The 21905-nt window shown below is 42.1% G+C and overlaps 1 protein-coding gene across 2 annotated transcripts in view; it reads left to right on the top strand.

Moving 5' to 3' along the window:
- Window positions 1–21905, top strand: part of CCDC146 (coiled-coil domain containing 146) — a 120228-nt gene that overhangs the window by 82277 nt on the left and 16046 nt on the right. Inside the window, exons 3-11 of one of the 2 annotated variants that reach the window (XM_055300802.1) lie at window positions 321–403; window positions 3522–3731; window positions 9497–9554; window positions 11563–11739; window positions 13785–13858; window positions 14806–15033; window positions 15660–15846; window positions 20556–20651; window positions 21365–21535. In XM_055300802.1, coding sequence (XP_055156777.1) covers window positions 321–403; window positions 3522–3731; window positions 9497–9554; window positions 11563–11739; window positions 13785–13858; window positions 14806–15033; window positions 15660–15846; window positions 20556–20651; window positions 21365–21535 — 1284 coding nt within the window. The remainder of the gene's footprint in view (window positions 1–320; window positions 404–3521; window positions 3732–9496; window positions 9555–11562; window positions 11740–13784; window positions 13859–14805; window positions 15034–15659; window positions 15847–20555; window positions 20652–21364; window positions 21536–21905) is intronic. The other variant, XM_055300803.1, reaches the window with a different exon arrangement.

The raw sequence follows: 21905 nt of genomic DNA on the forward strand, positions 1-21905 counted from the left end.
TACCCATCCTAGTCATCCATACCATCCAGGTTGTTTGCTAAACCTAGAAATATGTTTTTTTCTTTAATTGGAAGAATTTGACTCCATTCCTTACTTCAATTTACAGGTGAAGATATCATAGTCTAGAGAGGTAAGAGTCTTGCCCAGGGACTTAGAGATCACCGGAGGCAGAAGAGAAATATTTTCTCCAAACACCTAGCATCGTTGTAATACACCATATTGCCTGATATGTTTCCTCTCTAATGTTGAATAGGAAGATTTTATAAAATATCCCTATATCCATATTATCTTTCATAGTGATCCTGTGTTCTCTTTGCTAGTTACACAGTCTGGGAAAACTTCCTGGAACCAGAATGGCAGAGTTAAAAGCCAAGTACACCTTGCTGCATGATACCGTGGTAAGGTAGGCTATTTGCTCGTGTGGAGACATCTTTATCTTATATTTCTTTTTTGTGTGATGGGATCTGTCTTGTTTTTGAGTTCAAGTAGTTTGAGTTCAAGTAGTTTGAGAAGTGATACCAGATATTATCATGGGAGGATGGGGAAGTGAGATGGGGAAGGGAAGGATGGGGGGGTGCCTATCTGCATCTTTATCCTGTGGCCAACTGGTGCTCAGTCGCACTGAGGACCCTCTGCGTGTGTGGAACACACCTCAGAACTCTCCCATCAAAAGGTGAGGAAACTGGGATACTTGTCCACTCTTTTCCATCCTTTGTTGAATGATTGCTCCTAGGGAATGGGGCTCCTGGCACTTCTAGCATGCCCTCTGAGAAGCCAAGCAAGTTCCTATGGCCAGAGAAAGCTCTCAGGCAGAGGCGCGCTGGTAACTGTCCACCAAAGCTACAGGTGACCCAAGAGCAGACCGAGATGGGGAGAATCTGGTGGGAAGACTGACATTATCTGCCCCAGGACGCTTTTGTAGGATTCTTTGCTCTTCACCTCTTTTACCACTCAGAGGTGTAGGTTCAAGCACAACCCCAGCCTACATCTGCTGAGCCTTTGGTCTTCTCACCTCTTCCACCTACCCTCCTTAGCCTAGTCCCAACCAGCAACAGGTGAGAATAGGCTTCCATAGGATGACTCCACAAAGTTTTCCAAGCATCTGCTATGAGCCTCTGGGAATCAAGGGAGGAGAGTGAAGAAAGAAGGGAAATCCTGTTCTGCTGCTACTCCTCACTACTCCCCATCCTTGTTCTTCCTCTTCCCCATTACCTTCTGCCTCATATGTCTTCCCCAAAAGCCAAGGAGGGACAGCAATGGAGAGAAGCTCCATCCTTTCTTTCCCCATCCATCTTCTCCCCCAGTCTTCAAACATTAGCCCAGAGTTCTTTTCCTGGGCTACTTCTTTTCCTGTCCAGAGTCGATTTGGCTACTTTGAGGATGGGAGCACGTGGGAAGAGTGAATCACCGGAAGAGCAGAGCTGCATTCCTATGCACCCTTCCCTTTCACTCCATGCCTTACTTACTCAGCTCCATCCAAGTTCCTGGTAACTGCCCAGCTCTGGCTCCTCCTCCTCTTCCTCTATGCCAGCCTCAAGCTGACTCCTCATCCCCATCCCTCACGGAGACTCCATTTCCCCACAATTGGCCTGACTGCCAAAATGTACACACAGTTCTCAAGACTCAGGAACTTGGAGGCTTTAGATAGGAAGCCTGGGGTAATCTTTTCCAACATATTTCACACTGCTTAAATGGGAAGAACAAATCCATGCAGCTCTCAGGGCATCCCTCCAAGTCCCTTTGCAGATACAAAGAATCCTGCAACATTTCTCACCCTCCCGATAGCTCTAATCTAGAGCTCAGCAGAGCTTTGTGGGGGGCTGATTTAGCTTCCTCCTTCCCTGGCCCACAATTCAGTTCCCTGGGCCCCAGTGATGGACAATAATGTAGGATCAAAGCTATGGCATTATTTCTTCCTACTTCCAGGTTGTGTTGCAGAACCATTACTTCCCTTCTGCTACCAACATTTTACCTCCTCTTGACATTTTACTTCCCTCTCTTGTCATTACAAACACCCACCACCCTCTCCCACTGACCCTGCCTGGTGGGTGAGAACAGCATGAAGATACAGGCTCCCCACTCCTGCTGCTGGGGTTTCAGCAGGGCAGAGAGAGCCTGGAAATGCTGAACTGAAACTGAATGGGTTTTACATAGGAACCGCGTTATAGAAGTTGTTAAATCCTCTTCTGCTGATACTATATTTCAAGTCCATGTGGGTAAATCAGCATTTGCGTTCTGGCTAGAACCCTAACCGCTTTGTCCGTTTTCTTTCTGGGGAAATCAGGCACAAGCCAACACTTCACAGTTCCGCAGCTGAAGACCCTAATGAAGGAGCTCAGGCAACTTTAGATTTACAAAGTATATTAACATGCAAGGAAAATGAATTGTAAGAAACCACTCCAGCGTTCATTAATAGAAGTTATATGTGTTAGCACTGTAGCTGCTGTTGCTATTTGGTACCCAACCTAGTGCCTGGAACACACTCTGTCCCAGTTAATGTTTCGCTGGATGTTATTGAGCAAATGACGTATGAACGCCAGAGGAAATGGGTGGAGCAGGTAACTTCGGTTGAGACAGCCTTCATCAGGTCATTGGGCATCTCTGCACATGAGGAGACCCCTGACGGTTTCTCCTGGGGAGGGATCTTGGTGGGGTGTGCGCCAAGGAGGAGTGCTGGCTTTAACGCAGGAAATGGCACCAGTCTTGCTTCCGTGTGGGAGAGGTAGCTAACGTGAGGCAGCTGAATCAGGGCTGCTGCTCAGCCTGCAGCTGATGCCAGCGTGCAGAACAGGTGGGGGAGCTTTAGACGATTTCACCAAGTCCAGTTCCTGTGTCCACTCAAATCTGCTTCTTGCCAGATATTGAACCCTTTTTCCTAGACAGGAACAAGACCTAGATAGGGAGTCCCCCTCAACTGTGACATTCAAGTCCAGCTCCAGCCAGACATTAAAGATAGGATCAGAAATCTGTAAGGTGGTTTATGTCCATAATTTTATAGAAGAGTTTTTCATCCTAGTTTCCTAGTAAAGTCATTAGAAAACTTTGTTGTTTCTTAGTTCACCAAGAAGGAAGAGATTTTCCTACAGTCAGGAGGAGGATTCAGGAATTAGAGAAAGCCAGCATTGGGAAAGTTGAAGGGAGGACCCACTCTCCCCCTTTTTATCTCCCAGTTTGGGAAGTCATGGTTGTTCTTCAAAGTCAAGTACAAATACCACATTCCCATCCAACTCAATGCTCCTTTCTCTCCCACCATGTTGGTCTAGACACCAGTGGTAGTGCTTGTCACCTGGTATTCCGGCTACCTATTCCATCTGTTCCCCTTGCTAGACTGTGAGCTCCATTCGCTTCCAGTACCTAGAAGTACCTAGTACAATATTTGGCACAAAAATATCACTGAACTGAGTTGAACCCAGGAATGGAAAGAACCAGGAGCTCTCCTTGCTAGACCCCCTATGTGAGCCACTACAGGTGTTAAAACTGTGCCCTTCTCATTATTTGAATCTCTGTTTCATGGAACCCAGCACACAAGAGTCAGAGGTCCAACTGCTCCAGGATGCCAAACGTTTCACCGAGCAAATACAGCAGCAGCAATTTCACCTGCAGCAAGCTGATGATTTCCCTGAGGCATCCTCCACCGAGGTCTCTAAAATGCGAGAACAACTCCTCAAGTATCAAAATGAATACAATGCAGTGAAGGAAAGAGAGTCCCACACTCAGTACAGGTTAAATAGGTAAGCACACAATTCTCTCAAACACACCGAAGACAGAGTTGAACAAAGCTCCTTCCACATGAACAAAAACAGAAAAATTAGACTTGGGAAGGAATTTTGGGCACAATGAGTATGAGATGGTAATGTGTAAGATGACTATAAGCCTAGCTCTTTCCTTCATTTCCTAGAACGGGCCATCCCTGAACGAGAAGGTCACACAACTTCTAGAAAAAAATCTCAGGTGACAGGGAGACACCCGCAGGAGGAGACACCTGCTCTTGTTTTCCCTGAGTCAGAACAAAGCCATAAGCATTGGCCATAGCCAGAGAACACACTGCATAGAACAAGAACTTGGCACAGTCTCCGCCTCTCCCCGATGGTGGCCCCGTGTCCCTTCAGCAGCAGCAGACCACATGCTGCATGGCAGGCGCCCCTCACGCACTTTGCAGACAGACCTATGTGAGTTGAGGGTCACATGTGGCTCCCTCTGTTTTTCTAATACAGGAACATGGACCACAGAGTCAACCTTATTCTCCTAAACTATTCCTCAGGATCAAGAGAGAAAGCAATATCCTTTTGGAGGACACATTCACTTATGCAGATCTAGAGGATGTCATCCAGTGAGCGAAAGGAGAGATGTATTGCTGGAAGGCAAATGTTCTTTCCAAAATCTCTAACATTCCTCCTGTGGAGTAGCAAGTCAGTAGAAGAGTCTGACTTGTGTTCAGCAAATCACACTATTTAGATGGAATTTGAAAATGATTACCATCCAAGTTTTGTGCTGTGGTGCGCTGGGTGCCCTGCCTGGGTACCGAAGAGAAGGCCAAACAATCGCTCCTAGGATTTGCTACCTTTTAAGGTGGAAGAGCTTTCTCTGGCTATTTTTAAGAGTTGGTAGAGCGAATGTAATTCATTCCCGCTGAGAGATAAGCAAATGACTTGAGCGATTTTTCTGAGGACTCTGCAAGCCCTGGGTTTTGAATCCTCTCTTTGGGTCCTATCGTTTCAACTGGGGGATGAAGAAGGCTAGCCTACCCAGAAGAGTTAGACTGGGGTGGGGTGGGGGGAGCGGAATCTGAGTTCTCTTTTGTCTTTCAATCTAAACTCATTTCAGGCTCACAGTGAGATCTATAAAAAGAAAGCCTAGCTATTTCTGTGCTCTGTAAGCACTCTTTCAGTTGAGAAAATAATGAAATTAAAACAATTGGTGGTTGTTCATTAGTATTGAAAATATGAATGCTTGACATTTCCACGAAAGGGTAAGAGGAACATAAGTCAGTTGATATTTAAATTGTTTAAAATTTCCAAGTGTTCCTGCCAAAGGAAAAAAACCCAGCAACAACCAGAACTCTTGCCTTTTAGGTATAGACAGGCAAATTGTTCGCTGAGTTACTTGGGGTAGGAAGGGGACTGTGCATAGTGCCCGACAGCGAGCGAGAACATTCAGGACTGTTTGCAGAACTGTTTAGTGTGTATTGTTTTTGGATTTGTAACACATCATACTCTAGCTTGAGCAGACTCCCTCACATTCTCAAATATTAGCACCTCAAGAGTGAACAAACTTAGTTCCATAAAAATAATGGTGATTCCAAAAGGAATACCAGGAAAGAATTATAGGCTGTATTTCATTGGGATTAACATATTTCATATTATATGGTACCGAAACGAATTCACTCAACACCCCCTCCCCAGGAAAAAAGTAGATAGGTCCATCCCCACCTAAAAATAAAGAAACTAAGCCAGTGAGAGAAAACCATTCATCTGAATATACAGATGCTATTTTTCAGATGAGCACAACAAACTCATTTTATTCAGCGTCTAAATAACAGAAGCCTTAATAACTAGCACCCCTCCACCCCAATATCTTTGGGAACTTCTGAATCATTGGCAACTATGAAGAATAGTATGTTGTTCAAATGCTCTAGAGAAAAAAACTCCACTCTGTAATTTGGTTGATTTTTCTCACGGTTTCACATAATATAAATCTTTAAGAAATGGTAATGGTGCATATAATTACGTTGTCCGGTTAATAATTAAATCTGTCTCCATAGTTTTAGCTTTGAGATTAATATTCGTTGACCTCTTGAATATGCAATTTAGGAAAGAATATATAACCTTCTTAAGTAAAAGAAATAGTACACATAAATAATGAAGTAATAAAATAAATACTATTGAGAACTTATTTTCGAAACAAAGTCAAAGTCATTATCTTTCTAAAGACATTCTCTGAAAAGATTTTCCAATACCTTTCTTTTAAAATATTTTATTTATTGGAGAGAGAGAAAGAGAGCCCGAGCCTGAGCAGGGGGGAGGCAGCAGAGGGAGAGGGAGCCCGACGGGGGGCTCGACCCCAGGCCCCGGGATCAGGACCCGAGCCCAAGGTGGGCGTCCAACCGACTGAGCCACCCAGGCGCCCCTCCAATACCCTTTTCAACCTTTCCCTTGCCTTCACTTTGTTATCTTTTGGAGCTTGTCTGCTTTCTGATAGTTCTCGGATTTGGAGGGCAGATAAATCAGTGCTCAGCCTGACGCACTGTGCTGAGTCAGCCGGGACTTGGTAGTCCGGCAGTGACAGCCAGGTTGGGCCGAGAAACCAGCAGACCCAGGGAGAAAGGAAGAGCTGGGTCATTTTAGCAATGCCTCGGGGACCCTGGGGTATTAGGTATGACAGGGGGCACACAGGTCACGAGGGCTAGTTAGTAAGAACTCACGGCTGCAACGGGTTGCACTTTCTGAACACTTGTGAAGTCTTTCCTGCTCGGCCTGTGGAAGCCAAGAGCACCATGAGCTTAGACCAGGCTCTGCAGGGTGCAGTCTGCATGACTGAAAGAGAGAGAAGCACCTGAGAGGCTTGTTTGAAAGGTAGATCCAACTCCCAAAGCAAGATTCCAGTTTTTGCCCAGGCCTCCCCACCCAAGGCAGCGTGGGAGTGCTTTACAAGCTCCCCCTGTGATTCGGCTGCATGTCCAGTTGAAGAATTGCTCCCCACCCCCATGGTTCTCAGCTCTGACTACATGTTAGGGTCCCCCAAACCTTCTCTGTGACCTCCAGCCTGCTTTCCCCGCTCCTGACAGAAGCCCACGGCGGCCCACAGCAGCCCCTTCCAGCTCTGGACGGCCTGACTCTTAGATTCTACTGCTTGCACTGGTTCAAAAATCTACCGGCGGCAATTTCCACTCATTCAGGCTGTTTCTACCACTGGTGAAAGAATGCCTCTTGCACAGAACAACATGCAGGCCTCCTGCACCGTCCGTTTACTCACCAGTCCTTAAAACCAAGAGCCTTTGATGACATGGTCTCAGGAAAGAAATGGATCCTGAGGACCTTTGACACCGAAGCACCCCTTAGCCAGGAAAGTGAAAGGTGGCAGGCAGATTTCAATATTAATGTCATTTTAAAAGATTAGGTGTTAAGAGGTATCAAGAGGCACAAAAGTGTTTTTTCTTTATTTCAGCAATGCCACGCAAAAAGGAGAATCTAAAAGGAGAAAAAAAAAGACATAATACATGTCTTTAGGGATGTAGGATATTTACTAGGATACTTACTATACTTTGCTTTTAAAAGTGAAAAACTGGGACGCCTGGGTGGCCCAGGGGTTGAGCATCTGTCTTCGGCTCAGGACATGATCCTGGGTCTGGGGATCAGGTCCCTCACTGGGCTCCCTGTGAGGAGACTGATTCTCCCTCTGTCTATGTCTCTGTCTCTCTCATGAATAAACAAAATCTTTAAAAAAAATAAATAAAAGTGAAAAACTGAAAGCAACCTACATTCTAAAGAAAAATGGAATATTTAAATAATAATGTATTCCAGAGGGGGCAGCTTGGTATTGAGTCAGAGCTCAGTTTCTAGGTTTGAATGTCAGTTCAGCCTTGACTATGTGACTTTGGAAAAGGTACTTAACTCCTGTGTCTTCATTTGTACAATGAAGAAAACAATACCTACCTGGCAAGTTCTGAAGTTTAGAAACTATGCATGTAAATTACTTGACATAGGATCAGTGAAAGATGATATTACGATTATTTTATCATGTGACATCTACCCACTAGGGAACTTTGAAACTAACTATTATATTAATATGAAGTCTAAAAATATTTTTAATTGGGAAGATTTTTTTATCTATAAGAGACACAGAGAGAAAGGTACAGACACAGGCAGAGGGAGAAGCACACTCCCTGTGGGGAGCGTGATGTAGGACTCGATCCCTGGACCCCAGGATTATGACCTGAGCCAAAGGCAGATGCTCAACCACTGAGCCACCCAGGTGCCCCTGGGAAGATATCTTTAATTACATGTTGGATAAAAATGAATTCAATCATAGGTACACATTTTGTATACTATTATTGAAAGATAGAAGGAAAATAAAAATGATCAACTGTGGTGTGATGGGATGGGATTATGAATGATATATTTCTCTGTAAATTGAAAAATATGCATTTTTTTCTTTAAAGATTTTATGTATTTATTGGACACACACAGAGAGAGCATGAGCAGGGGAGAGGAGCAAGGAGAAAGGGGGAAGCAGGCTCCACCCTGAGCGGGGAGTCTGATGTGGGGCTCTATTCTAGGACCCCAGGTTCATGATCTGAGCCGAATGCAGACACTTAACCGAATGCAGACACTTAACCGACTGAGCCACCCAGGAGTCTGAAAAATATGCATCTTTTAAAGGGAAAACATCAATCAGTTTTTCTTAATAAAAAACACATGATAAAAATGCAACTAGTTTGGGGATCCCTGGGTGGCGCAGTGGTTTAGCGCCTGCCTTTGGCCCAGGGCGCGATCCTGGAGACCCGGGATCGAATCCCACGTCGGGCTCCCGGTGCATGGAGCCTGCTTCTCCCTCTGCCTATGTCTCTGCCTCTCTCTTTCACTGTGTGCCTATCATAAATAAATAAAAATTAAATTAAATAAAAAAAAAGAAATGCAACGAGTTTAAGGTGTCCTAAGGAATTAGCCATCTTATGTTTGTTTAAGGAAAAGGTCATTTTACATTTATTTAAAGGAAAGGCTGTGAGTCTTGTCTTGCGGGAGAGCTTCATGTCACCATTTTTCCAACTCAGGGGCATAAATGTGTCCTTTACAACCAAAATATGGCAGCACACTACCACCCCCTGGTGGCAGCCTGGGTGAGGTGTAGGATCAATAGGTGGGAAGGAGACTATTATCAATTTGTATGCAAGCTCTAAGAGCAAAGGCCTACATATTCAAAACTCAACTTCAAAGTTCAACTTCAACTTGTGTCCCAGACAGCTGACCTATATTAAATTCCATGTGGCACACACTTGCTACATTAACCTTAATTTACATGATTGCAAATAAAAACTCACACACACACACAAAAAAAAAACCCTAAAGATGTGAATGCATCTTTAGCTCCAAGTTGCCAGGCCTACTGGCTGGTGAGACCTGCTTGTTTGATGGAGTGAGGGGGAGGTATTGCAGCAATCCAAACAGGCACTGGTTCATTGCAAATAGTAGAAAAAAAGAAAAGGCCCAGAGCCTGCCTGGAAGGGGTCCGAGTCTAGCGGACTACAAGCTACCAAGCTACAGCTACCAAGTAGCTGTAATGTGGTAAGACAGCTTGTTCCCATGGGCGGGTGTACACAGTGTCGTGTGAGGACTGGGGAGGAAGCACCTAGTCGGGAGTCACTGAAGCCATCAGGTTACCTGGCAAACAAACATGGGAAGCACATTCTAAGAGAAAGTAGAAAGTTATTACTGTAGAAATAGCTTATTACTCCTTTGTACATTGTCAAACTTGTTGGTTTTTTTTTTTCTTTTCACAGCTTAACAGAAGAAAAAAATCTCATAATAAAGGAATTTGAGAAGATACCTAAGCCAGGAGTAAGTCTTACTTAGATGGTTTACAGTTTGTTAAATACAGCTGGATTAAACATCCCTTTTGATAAATATTGATGTTTATCACAACAACCACACCCTGAGACATAATGAAAGATACAAGAGTCTTAAGTATGGATAATGCTGGAAGGAATCACTTCTGGAATACACACAGTGATGCCTATTACAGGCTTAGCTATTTGGCATCTAATTTAGGCTGTGTTTGGTTGGACAATTATCTGCTTTGTTTTCAGAAAAAAAAAGGATCTGTGGCTGGCACATAAAAACATTGTTTTTGCATAGTTATTACTCTCAGAGCTTCCTGAACATCTCAAGCTTATTATAAGAAATTTTCGTGAAGGAGATGTATCACTTATCTATTCCTGCATAACAAAGTGCCCCACAACTTAGTGCCTTAAAACAACCAACATTTCTTATTTTTCACAGTTCTGAGTTCTTCTGGTCTGAGCTGGTTCATTTGGGTCTGGGTGGTCTAGGATGGCTTCATCATGTGTTGGCCAGTTGGCAGGCTAGTTGGTCTAAGATCACATGTCACCAGTTAGTCCTATAATGATGGAAGGGTTTCCAGACTCAAGAAAGAGACAAACAGCCTCAGGTAATGGCAAATCCCAAGACCCAAGACTTCTCAAGTCTCTGCTTTTAGAATATTTTATTGGTCAAAGCAAGTCATATGGCTAAGTCTGAACTCAAGGGGGTAGAGAAATAGGCTCTACCTCTTAATGAGAAAAATAACAAATACCTACAGGAACAGGAGGAATATGAGTCTGTTTTTCATGATCTATCACATAAAGTAAATAGAAATGTCATTACACTTTGCACTGTTGCCCTCTTCTGAACAGTTATATGTCAAAAGTGTGTTGTTGGTGTTTTAACTCCAAGGCACAAAAACCTGTTTAGCATAGAGTAAAATAGTACTTTTTATGTGTGTGTGTGTGTGGTGTGGCATACACACACATATATGGCATATAAAATATGCACTATTCTAGAAGTACACCTAACTATCATTTACTACACAGATTTTATGGGAAAAAGCATTTTGAATTTTAGTTCCGGATCATAGGATCACCAATTTTATCCTCTCCCAGTAGCAGTGGAGTAGGGAGATGTGCAGAAAGCCCAGAGCAAGCTAAATGGATCCATTCACTCAGTCATTAATAATGTGTAGGTTTTCTTTTCTTTTTTTTTTTTAAGATTTTATTTATTCATTTATTTATTTATTTGACAGAGAGAGCACAAGCAGGGGGAGCAAGAGAGGGAGAAGCAGGCTCCCTGCTAAGCAGGGAGCCCAATGTGGGGCTCCATCCCAGGATCCTACAATCATGACCTGAGCCGAAGACAGACATTCAACCGACTGAGTCACCTAGGCACCCCATGTGTAGATATTTTGAGTGTAAGGCTTCTCTCCCCTAAGTCAAACACTCCCCAAATAATCACTCAAGGGAGCAAAGATGTGTTATGAATCTGGGATGGAGGACCTTTGGGGAGAATCTGAATGAGTTAGAGAAGTAATACCAATAAGAAAGTGGGGGATTAAGGAGCACAAAGGGTTGGATTTTCCAAATATGACCTCCCCAGTCTTTAATTCTCGTGTGGGACTCAAGTTAACCACAAGCCCAATAATCAAAGATTATTTGCATCTGATGTCAAATCACAAACCTAGAAAATAGGCTAGAAATTTCCACTAATGTTTTTTGGGTATGAAATAGAAATAAACTCAAAAAGGACACAGTTCAAATATAGGATAGAAAGGAGCACCAGTAAAAAAAAAAAAAAAGTATGAATATAATGTAAAATATGTAATACATGCCATACAACTGTCATACCTTTATCAAAGATGTCAGAAGTTATTATTGTATTTAACTTTGTAAGAAATCATTTGCAAAGCTCAAATATAATAAAAATGGTGAGTAAAATTATTTTTAATTTTATTTTTTGGTAGACAGATGCTTGCTCAGGCTCTATATAACCTGATAAATTTTCATGACTTTTAAAGGAAATGGAGAAGAAGATGAGACAATTGAGAGAAAGCACTGAAGAATTACGTAAAGAAATAATGCAGAGGAAATTGGAAATCAAAAATTTACGGGAAGATTTGGGATCTAAGCAAAAGCAATTACTAAAGGAACAGAAGGAGCTAGAAGAATTGTTGGAATGTCAGGTCACCCTAAAGGTGTGCTACTTACAGTTCATAAATACTTAAGCATTGTGTCTGCGTAGACATAGAGATGCCTGGTTACCAAGACTAGCTGCGCGGGTTTGGCAAAGAGGACCAGCGTCACATGGACAGAAACATTCAGCCTTGTGACAGATCCCATCAAACTAAACCTGAGCTCTGGGAATTCACCCAAAACTCGAGAGTGGTGCTGCCACCCTAGTTTGGCCCAGGGAAAAGACCTCTCTAGACCTCACCAGGCATTTTCAGCATGAGGATTGAATGTCACAAACACAGTCACTTCTTTGGAGAGCAACCAAATGTCCTAACCTCTTGTGTATCTTTATATGACTTTATCCTTGTCTGTTTGATTCCACACTACTTCCCTCCCTCCATGAAAGGATGAAGACTTTGTGCATTTATATTTTAGGAGATAGTTAAAGTTCATTGTACTTTGAAAAATACATAACTCTCAAAACGGTTTAAATAACCTGGAGTTATTTTAAAAGCAACAATATCTGAGGCTCGCTGGCTTAAAGGACAATTATGATTCACTTTAATGTCTTTTTCCTTAAGGGGTTAGAGCAGTCAAATAAGACATACCCAGCTGCTACCTGGAACATAGGACCTGAGCAGAGACAGATTTACGAGGAGCCCAACAAAGCTAAAGCCTTAGGCCCTCACGTGCACGAACCTCTTTCAAGGCCCTGTGCTTATTTAGCATTTGTCATTTTGTACTCTTTCTTCCTAAAGAGGCCCCCCAACAAATCTTAAGAGTCTTAGCCTTACCAAACTTGGATCGGCCCCAGGACTGAGCCAGATCCCTGGGAGAAATGCATTTCACCCCCACGATGTGTGCAACCTCCGTGCACATGTGTTACCCCAGGCACCAAAGTCCAGTGCGATCCTCAGGCAAGAAGGGCTGTTCCAGAACCCCTGCCATGTACATAAGCCGCTTGAGGTTAAAACTAATCCTTCTGTGAATCCACAGGACGTAGGAGAAAGTGGTCCTAGGCAAAGTTGGCTTCTGATCTTGGCCTTACCGCTCACTAGCCATCTGACTTTGGGAAAATTACTTAAATTCTCTTAGTGGGAGGGCAGCCCCGGTGGTGCAGCGGTTTAGGGCTGCCTGCAGCCCGGGGTGTGATCCTGGAGACCCGGGATCCAGTCCCATGTCGGGCTCCCTGCATGGAGCCTGCTTCTCCTTCTGCCTGTGTCTCTGCCTTTCTCTCTCTGTGTGTCTCTATGAATAAAATTTAAAAAAAAAAAAAGAGTCTGCATATCTGAGAGGGCCATGAAGTCCAAACTCTGGCCTTCTTCATGCATCTCTTAAAATAATAATAATAATAATAATAATAATAATAATAATAATAAATTCTCTTAGTGGGAGTCTTAGGTGGAGTTCTCTAGAAGCAGAGTTTCTAGTCTTCGGACAAGGACCTGTTGAGGGAGAACACTAAGGAGAATCTGATAGGAGGGTGAGAGAAGTAGCACAGAGTTGGGCTAAGTGGCTGGGCCAAAATGTGTTTTCAGGAGCACTCTAGTCTCAACCTGACCCCAGGGGGAACTCTAGACCATGATTTCCGCCCAGAGGTGGAGGGGATGGGCCTTATACCACTGGTCACAGAGGCTGCCCTCTTCCCTCGACTCCTTATTCCTTGATAAGACAGCTCTTGTGGGCCAGGAGCAGTCCCCCAGAGGAGACCAAGCGTGGGCTGTTAGCAGCCATCCTGCCGCCCCCGAAGGCTGGGCGTACATCCCTACAGGGAGCAAACAGCATTAGTTACACTCAGCTGCCTCCTCTTTTTTATTTATTTTATTTTATTTTATTTTATTTTATTTTATTTTATTTTATTTTTTTGCTGCCTCCTCTTTAAACCGCTAACAACCGTAGCTGTCTTCTAAGGTCACTGTGAGTATTAAATGAAATAATTAAAGCACCCTGCACAGTACAGGACAGGTAGCAAGAATTCTACACATCATAATTCTTTTCTATTTAATTTGTCTTAACTGCTTTCTGGCCTAACACTACATAATGTAACACGGGCCTGTTTCTTTACTAGGACGAGGTGGTCCATCATCAAGCTGTTCCTGTACAAATTGGAAAAGAGATAGAAAAAACGACACGCAAAAAAGTGTATGATTTAGTATTATCCTTAATCCCTCCCATCCTACTCTCCCCCAAGTTATGTGTGCATGCTAAAACAAGAATATTAACCACTGAACACATCAAATTACTCTTAAGACCTTCTAATTATCTGCATTTGGCCTTGTTGAGGTTGTGTGTGTGTGTCAAGTTCATTAAAAGAAAGTAATGAAAAAAAAAAGAAAGAAAGTAATGCAGCATATTACTATCATGCCTAACATTTAGTTATGTCTTAATTTGGGGTCAATATTCTCTTTCGAGTTTACAAATTAAATGTGTATGGAGAATTCCAACTGGCTTTCATAGAGCTCTGCAAGAGATAAGTGATTTGAACTGTGTTGAATTTCCGTGTTCTAGAAGTGTGTCAGCCAGCCCGAAGCCTAAAGCCCAGATGACAGCAATTCTTCACTTCACCAACTGTTCACATGGGGGAACACCCTCAAACATTCAGAGTAGATTTGGAGGCAGAAATCATGGAGAAAATTCTCAAGGTTTAGAGGACCCCCAAAGATAAAAAGTGAAGATACAAGAATTCTGGAGAAACAGTATGATTGCTCTGGTGCAAAGGGAAAAAAGCAGGTGTTCGTAACAGTTCTGAAGGCCACGCCACCACCACCAAAGTTGAGAGATTCAGAGAGGCTGGTCAGGATGAGGGTAGATCCCAGGAGATGCTGCACTGGGGATCTGAGGAGAAAGTGAGGAAGCAGAACAAATCACTGCCCTCACTGACCCTCAGTGGAGATACCCCCCAAGCCCCGCCCACCCGTCATCCTCACCCCACTTCTGAATTCATCACTAGCTCCTCTGTTGCCCTCTCAGAAAGTAAAAATAGGTAAAGATAGCATGGACTCAGACGTGTGTGTGTGTGTGCATGTGCGTGTGCATGTACACATATATGTGTGTATGTATCTGTACATGTATGTATGTATCCCCCACAGAGAAATGGAAAAGAAAAAAATCGTCTTGGAATATGAACTCAAAGAACTAAATGACTCGCTAAAGAAAGTTGAAACCAAAATTAATTCTATAATGGAAGAGAAGGAAGATGTAATAAAGGAAGTTGAAGGCAAACGAGCCTTACTTGAAATCAAAGAACGAGAATATAACCAATTGGTCAAGCTCCTGGAATTAACCAGGGTGAGTGAAGCAACTTCACTAACTGAAAGGTTAGTAATATCTCTGGGATCTGTCATCAAAATTTTTCTTCAATTTATATTTGAGGATCATTACATAATCTCAAATAGATTAATGTTGATTCAATTAAGTATTTTATAGATTTTTACCATTTAAAAAATATTACATAGAGTATTTCCAAATATCTTTCCCACCTTTTACTCATCATTTTCTTCAATTTCTTATGACCAAATCTTAAGGAACAATGTATTGTATTTTGGTAGGTTTTTGAAATGTGCCTCTGAAAAGTGTATCACTGGAGTATGCTATAGGTGAGGGATTTTTCCAACAGATATGAATGGTATTTCTGGGGTAATCATGAGTTTTTCTTAATGGGAATACCTCTGTGGTGCAGTTCCTTGGGAAGGTGTTAATTCCTATTTTTAAATGAAATTTCAGCCTCTGAGCCTCTGTTTCTGCCGAGCTGCTATTCCATTTGCATTTTTTATAAGACTGTGACTCAATTATATGTCAACCTCCAAAGTTGCTTTGGCATTATTTAAAAGTTGATTCTAATATGAGGATAGTTCTGTATGAATATGCTGAGCATGCTGCCTTGAAAAACATGAAGGGCAGTTGATGACAAATCACCTTCATTTTCCCTCTTTACCTGGAACAGAGGGATCTTGGATCTCAATTTACGAAACTGTCTCATTGACAAGCAGAACTACCATGATGAACTTTCTCGTAAGCAAAGAGAAAAAGAACGAGATTTTCGAAATTTAAAAAAGATGGAGCTACTCTTGAAAGTGTCCTGGGATGCACTCACTCAAACTCAAGCACTACATCAAAGGCTTCTATTAGAGGTGAGTGCTATACGCTACGTTTTGATTTTTCAAGATCAGTGCCATCTTTTTGAAGTAAAAATATTTTAAGAAATTGTTTTTGCTATTGATAAAGAAAAGGAAATCAGAGAATGCTAATTTTAAAATGCATCCAACCGGGCAGCCTGGGTGGCTCAGCGGTTTAGCGCCGCCTTCCCCCCAGGGGCTGATCCTGGAGACCCGGGATCAAGTCCCACGTCCAGCTCCCTGCATGGAGCCTGCTTCTCCCTCTGCTCGTTCTCTGCCTCTCTCTCTGCATCTCTCTGTGTCTGTCATGGATAAATAAATAAAATATTTTTAAAAGAAAAAAATAAATAAAAGTAAAATAAAAAGCATCCAACCCATCATAGAGGCTCAGATGAATTGTCCTATTTCTATTTCCAGTTGTTCTATTTCCCCCATTTTAGATATGCTTTAGTTAGTTTTGCATTCTCTTTCCATGCTTTAGCCTAAAGTGTTAGCCTAAAGCCTACACTCATCCTTGACATTAATTAGAGTCCATATAAATTAGTAATTTACTACTTCTCAGGTCTAGAACCTTTGAAGACTTTAACTCTGTTTACCTTTGCAACTCTTAAGCCTTCAAACACATCTTTTGATCGAACTTTTCAAGTTATTCTCGTTAGGAGCATTGGTTTACTACAAACTAATCCATCTTAGCCCAGGTCCTAGCACACTACGATGTTTAAATAGAAACTTTGGGCTAATTTACAGGCCCTGTGGCTATCTCTTTATAATTAAGAGTGGGACACTGTAAAGCTAGTTGGGAGCCTTTTCTGATGATGAGGGTCGCCACTATACATTGACCTGCCTGAACACAGATACGTAACGAATGACCTTGACCCAAGGGGAGATTGCAGTAGAAGGCTCACAAGTTGTTCAGATTTTAATAAATAGAAGCTATTTATGTTAGGACACTTCTAGCTATTCAGTTTACAAAAGAGCACCCGAGTACCCGATGGATATAAAACTAACAGAAATTAAAACATATTAAAATCCTCTTCCTTCACTGGGTTCACAAACAATCTAGGTTTTTGCCCTAGTGCAGTTTGTTTCAGGTAGAGACTATCTTCCTCTTTGACCTTATGGCTTAACATTAGCCCGGCCAAGTCCTATGCTGGCTGGCAGTACTTGAAAATAGTCACTCCCAGCATGAGTGAACATTTCAGCCTTGCACGAGGTCCAAAAAGGAAAGAGATAAAAGGTAAAGCATGAAGGGCTCCAGCTACTCCTTCAGACCTCGTTTCCCCCTGGAGACAGTGGTTTGATTCTCCTGTGGCTTTTGACTGTAGAGACTCCAGAAATTCAAGCCACAAACCTCATGAAAGTTTGAAATATTTTAGGAAAATATCAAAGCCTTAAAGAAACTGAGGTTCTTTTGATATCAAATAATTAGGATGTTTACTGCAACAGAATCATGTCTAACTTCTTAACTTTTATGGTAGTTACTGATGTTGGTTCGTGTATTAAAAATGTCTGGAAGAGCAGACACCAGACAATTAACAGTGAAGGTGGGAGCAGATGTTTAATTTCTTACCTTACACACTTTTTTTGGTTGGTTCTCTAAGAATGAAATGTAACTTTATAAAAAACCCAAACAAAGAACTAAAATAAATAGGCTTACAAAACCTACTGATAGATGCAATTTGGGGCTTAAATGTAACACTAAATATCTCAAGCCACCCCAGCGTTAGAACATAACTAAAATAACTAGACTCGATTTGGCCAGAAGTAACAGAAATTCGATTACAGTGGCTTAACTAGGGGATTGTTTTATTCACGTCATAAAAAGTCCAGAGGCAGGCTCAGGATGCTCTTGGTTCTTTTTTTCTGTCATCCTTAATGTGTATATTTTGTTTCGAAGGCCACAAGACCTTCCACCTTTAGGCATAAGACCGAACAAAAGTTGAGAGGGAAGAAAATAAAAGCCATATGGTAGCTGACTTGACTGACTCTGTCTTTTTAACAGGAAAGCAGTCGCTGTCTCAGGGGTGTTGTCCAGCAGACTTCCATTTACATTTCACTGGCCTGTCCTGGTTCAGCTGGTCACTCCCAGCTGCAAAAGAGTCTGAGGAATCCTGGATACATTGCAGCTATGAACAAAACTGGGGTTTTATTAGTAAAGTCAAAGTAGGAGGTGGATGTAGGTTAGGCAACCAGCAGGCTCGCTACCAATGGGCCACCTTCTTACCCTTTCCACAAACCAAGCATCCCTAATTCTCTCTCTCTCTCTCTCTTTTTTTTTTTTTTTGCATCCCTAATTCTCATCTGAAACTTGAGGACTGGGTTTATGGAGAATTAAAAATGGTATCAGCTAGCCAGGATTCAGAAATAAATATAATTTGTTGCAGGATTGCTTGTAATTCCAAACACTGGACCTAAATGTCAGACCTGAAACCAGGAAGATTTCTTAGGAGCCTTTAATTGACAGAGTAGCTAGTGAGTGTGCCCTCATCACGTCTTCTGTAAAAAACCCTGGAAGCTTCCCTGGTCCCAGTTAGCATTCCTATACAGATTTGCCTACACTTGGGGAGCAAAGCATTTGGAGTAGCCCACTCCTGGGCCCCTGTGGCAGAGAAGTAGCCAGGAACTGGGATGCTTGCTGGACTTCCTCTGGAAGAATTGACTCCACTCTCCAGAAGGAGAAATCAAACTCTTTCTTGCTCTTAAACTCTTAAACTCTTCCAAAAAATCTTCCCTGATTATTTAAATCTACTTTTAGCTGTTCTTTCTCTGATCTGCACTTGCATTTATCTGCTCATCAAAATCACAAATTCTGGGGCAGCCTGGGTGGCTCAGCTGTTTAGTGCCGCCTTCCGCCCAGGGCGTGATCCTGGAGACCCGGGATCGAGTCCCACGTCCTGCTCCCTGCGTGGAGCCTGCTTCTCCCTCTGTCTGTGTCTCGCCTCTCTCTCTCTGTCTCTCTCTGTGTGTTTCTCATGAATAAATAAAAAAAATCTTTTTTAAAAAATTACAAATTCTGTATTTCGTTACATGGATTTCACAAGACCATGTCTCATCTTTCTAATCCAGTGTGTACTTCTCAACAGCTAGCTCCCCAGGTGGGATGGAAGCTGGGCATCTTGGGCATCTGAGGGTACAGAAGGTGCTACTGAAGAGGCACAGGGTCGTGGATGTTGGGACATCCAAAGACCTACTTTAGCTACTTATTTTTAAAGATTTTTAAAACATATTTTTTGAGAGATAGAGAGAGCATGAGCTGGGGAAGGAGCAAAGGTTGAGGGAGAAGCAGACTCCCCACTGAGCAGGGAGCCTGACACTGGGCTCTACCCTGTGACTCCAGGATCATGACCTGAGCTGAAGGGAGACGCTTAACCGACTGAGACACCCAGGTGCCCCTACTTTAGCTACTTTTAAAAAGCAACATAAATCTCAGAAAGAGTCTGTTAGGTGACCTTTACATCACTAAACAGTATGAGCTTTCCTTCTTGAGACAAATTTTAGCCACTCTTCCACTTTGTTGCCGTCGCAGTAGGAAATAAACCATATCAGGTTGGAGTCCTGTGCTTTTGGTACATCGATCAACTCTAAACCTGCTCTAAGTCAAGTGTGCTGTCAGCACCCAGGATAACCCCTCCTGCGTTTGGATAGTGTTTCCCCAGAAGCTGCCATGTGTCTTCCTCCTCCCTGTTCTCTCCTCCATCATAAAGAATCTGACAAGCTCATTCCTAACAAGACAGCAAAGACTGATAGAATGAAAGGTACTTTCTCCCGAAGTACTTTAGCAGAGGACAAAAGCACAAGCCAATGCAATAGAAATGTAAGGGTGGAATGTCAGGTTTCAACAAAACAGTTAAGAGATTTCTCTTTTGGGTAAGAACTTTCCAGCTATTCCTTGAATGACATAAGAGTAGCCAAGTAGGGACGCCTGAGCGGCTCAGTGGTTGAGCGTCTACCCTTGGTCATGATCCCAGTGTCCTGGGATCGAGTCCCACGTCAGGCTCCCTGCATGGAGCCTGCTTCTCCCTCTGCCTGTGTCTCTGCCTCTCTCTCTCTCTGTGTCTGTCATGAATAAATAAATAAAATCTTAAAAATAAAGAGTAGCCAAGTATTCTTACTATTATTAATAAATAGTTCCTATTTTTTAATCTATAGGATTTAGTATGTGAATTCACATTTTATAAGTATAATAAATATCACTCGAACATGCATGTTTCCAAAGTACTGAGTCATGAGTTAGAGAACCAATCGAATAGTGTTAGGATCGTGGACTCTGGATCTAACCACCTGAGTTTGCATCTGTATCACTGAGGCAAGTTGCTTAAACGTTCTTCCTTCCCTTCATCTGTACAACTGGAGATAATAATATTACCTATCACATAGGGTTATTGTGAGGATTAAATATGACCATACATATAAGCACTTAGAACCTTTCTCGACACATTGTCAATGCTCTATAATTATTAGCAGCTATTATTAGTAAAATTTATTTTATTTCCAAATGAAGCAGAAATAGAATATTTGCAATTGGTGAATTATAGATGTGGGGCAGATTTTTATGTTTTCGTTTACCAGGATTTTATAAAAAATATTCAGCATAAAAGGCAGTTCCTGTAAGACTGAGAATCATAATTTGCCCGCCTTTTGCAAAAGGTACATCATGGGTTTGACTACGTGACACTGAATATTTTGTTCTTGTGGAAATGCCAGTTTAAAATTTTTATTTCCAGATTGAAGCTATCCCTAAAGATGACTCTACGTTATCTGAGAGAAGGAGAGAACTCCACAAGGAAGTGGAAGTGGCTAAAAGGAATTTGGCCCAACAGGTTAATGTCAACTCTTATTTAAGCTTCTATCTGAGAATGATTAATAAAGAGTTGTGTTTGTAACTATGCTTCACAAAAGCTCATCAATACTGATCCTTCCTCATGTGGGTCTGTTTCATCATCTCAGAGACCAAACCCCACATTGAATTTGGGAAAAAGGATGTGTTTGAACCAGCAAAAATTAAAATAAAAGGGCTATTGAGTATATAATCAGTTTTAAAATAATATATGCTTTATTTCACCAATGTCTAATTATAGATTTTCAAATTTTGTTTATTCAAGCACTGTCAAAAACATGTTTTATGTCTCTTCTTTTTCTTTTTTAAAGATTTAATATATTTATTCATGAGAGACACAGAGAGAGACAGAGGGAGAAGCAGGCTCTATGCAGGGAGCCCGATGCGGGACTAGATCCCGGGTCTCCAGGGTCATGCCCTGGGCCGAAGGCACTAATCCTCTGGGCCACCCAGTCTGCCCTGTCTCTTCTTTTTTCGTAAAGTTATTTGAAAATACAGTCTGATTAAGAAAAACTTCTACATGTTATCGTATTTGTACATTCTTTTATAAGATAAATTACTTGGAGCTAAGGCAGTCATTACTTTGTTTTACATCCTAGTAAAATAAATTCTACAAGGGAAATTAAAAAATTAAGGTACTGGTCCTAGTATGTTTTCTCAAAGAAAAAAGTTATAATATGTTGTGCTTTTCAAAAGAAAATCCTATCAGAAGCTGAGACCAAGTTAGTGGAACAACAACTTGCAGAAGAAAACAAGCTTTTAAAGGAGCAAGAAAACATGCGAGACGTTGTCTTCAACCTTGTCCGTATGACTCAAATCAAAATTGATGAGAAGGACCAAAAATCCAAGGATTTCCTGAAAGCTCAGGTAACTGCATTTTTGTAGCCACCCATTACTTACCGTAAGAGTTCAGGAGATCCTCAGCTGTACACAGTGTTCGTTAGGAAGCTGTAATTGTATCCTTCAAGTTTGACTACACAGCTTCCCCAAACAAAACTCAATCATACAGTGTGAAAAAGGCTTTCAGGATTCAACCAGCGATAGTCAGCAATCTAGAGGAAAAATGAACTGGGTCAATGACAATGAGCAGAGGATTCAAGCACATGACAACTTCAGTAAGAATAAGGTAGGGACCTCCCGGGGCAGTGCGGACAGTGCACAGGGGCGGGTCTCTGATTCCCCAGCAACTCACAAGCCACCAGGGCTTGTCCAAGAACAAATCAAGAGCAGTGGCCTT

The sequence above is a fragment of the Nyctereutes procyonoides genome, unplaced genomic scaffold (genome assembly GCF_905146905.1).
Source record: "Nyctereutes procyonoides isolate TBG_1078 unplaced genomic scaffold, NYPRO_anot_genome, whole genome shotgun sequence".
Taxonomy (NCBI): domain Eukaryota; kingdom Metazoa; phylum Chordata; class Mammalia; order Carnivora; family Canidae; genus Nyctereutes; species Nyctereutes procyonoides.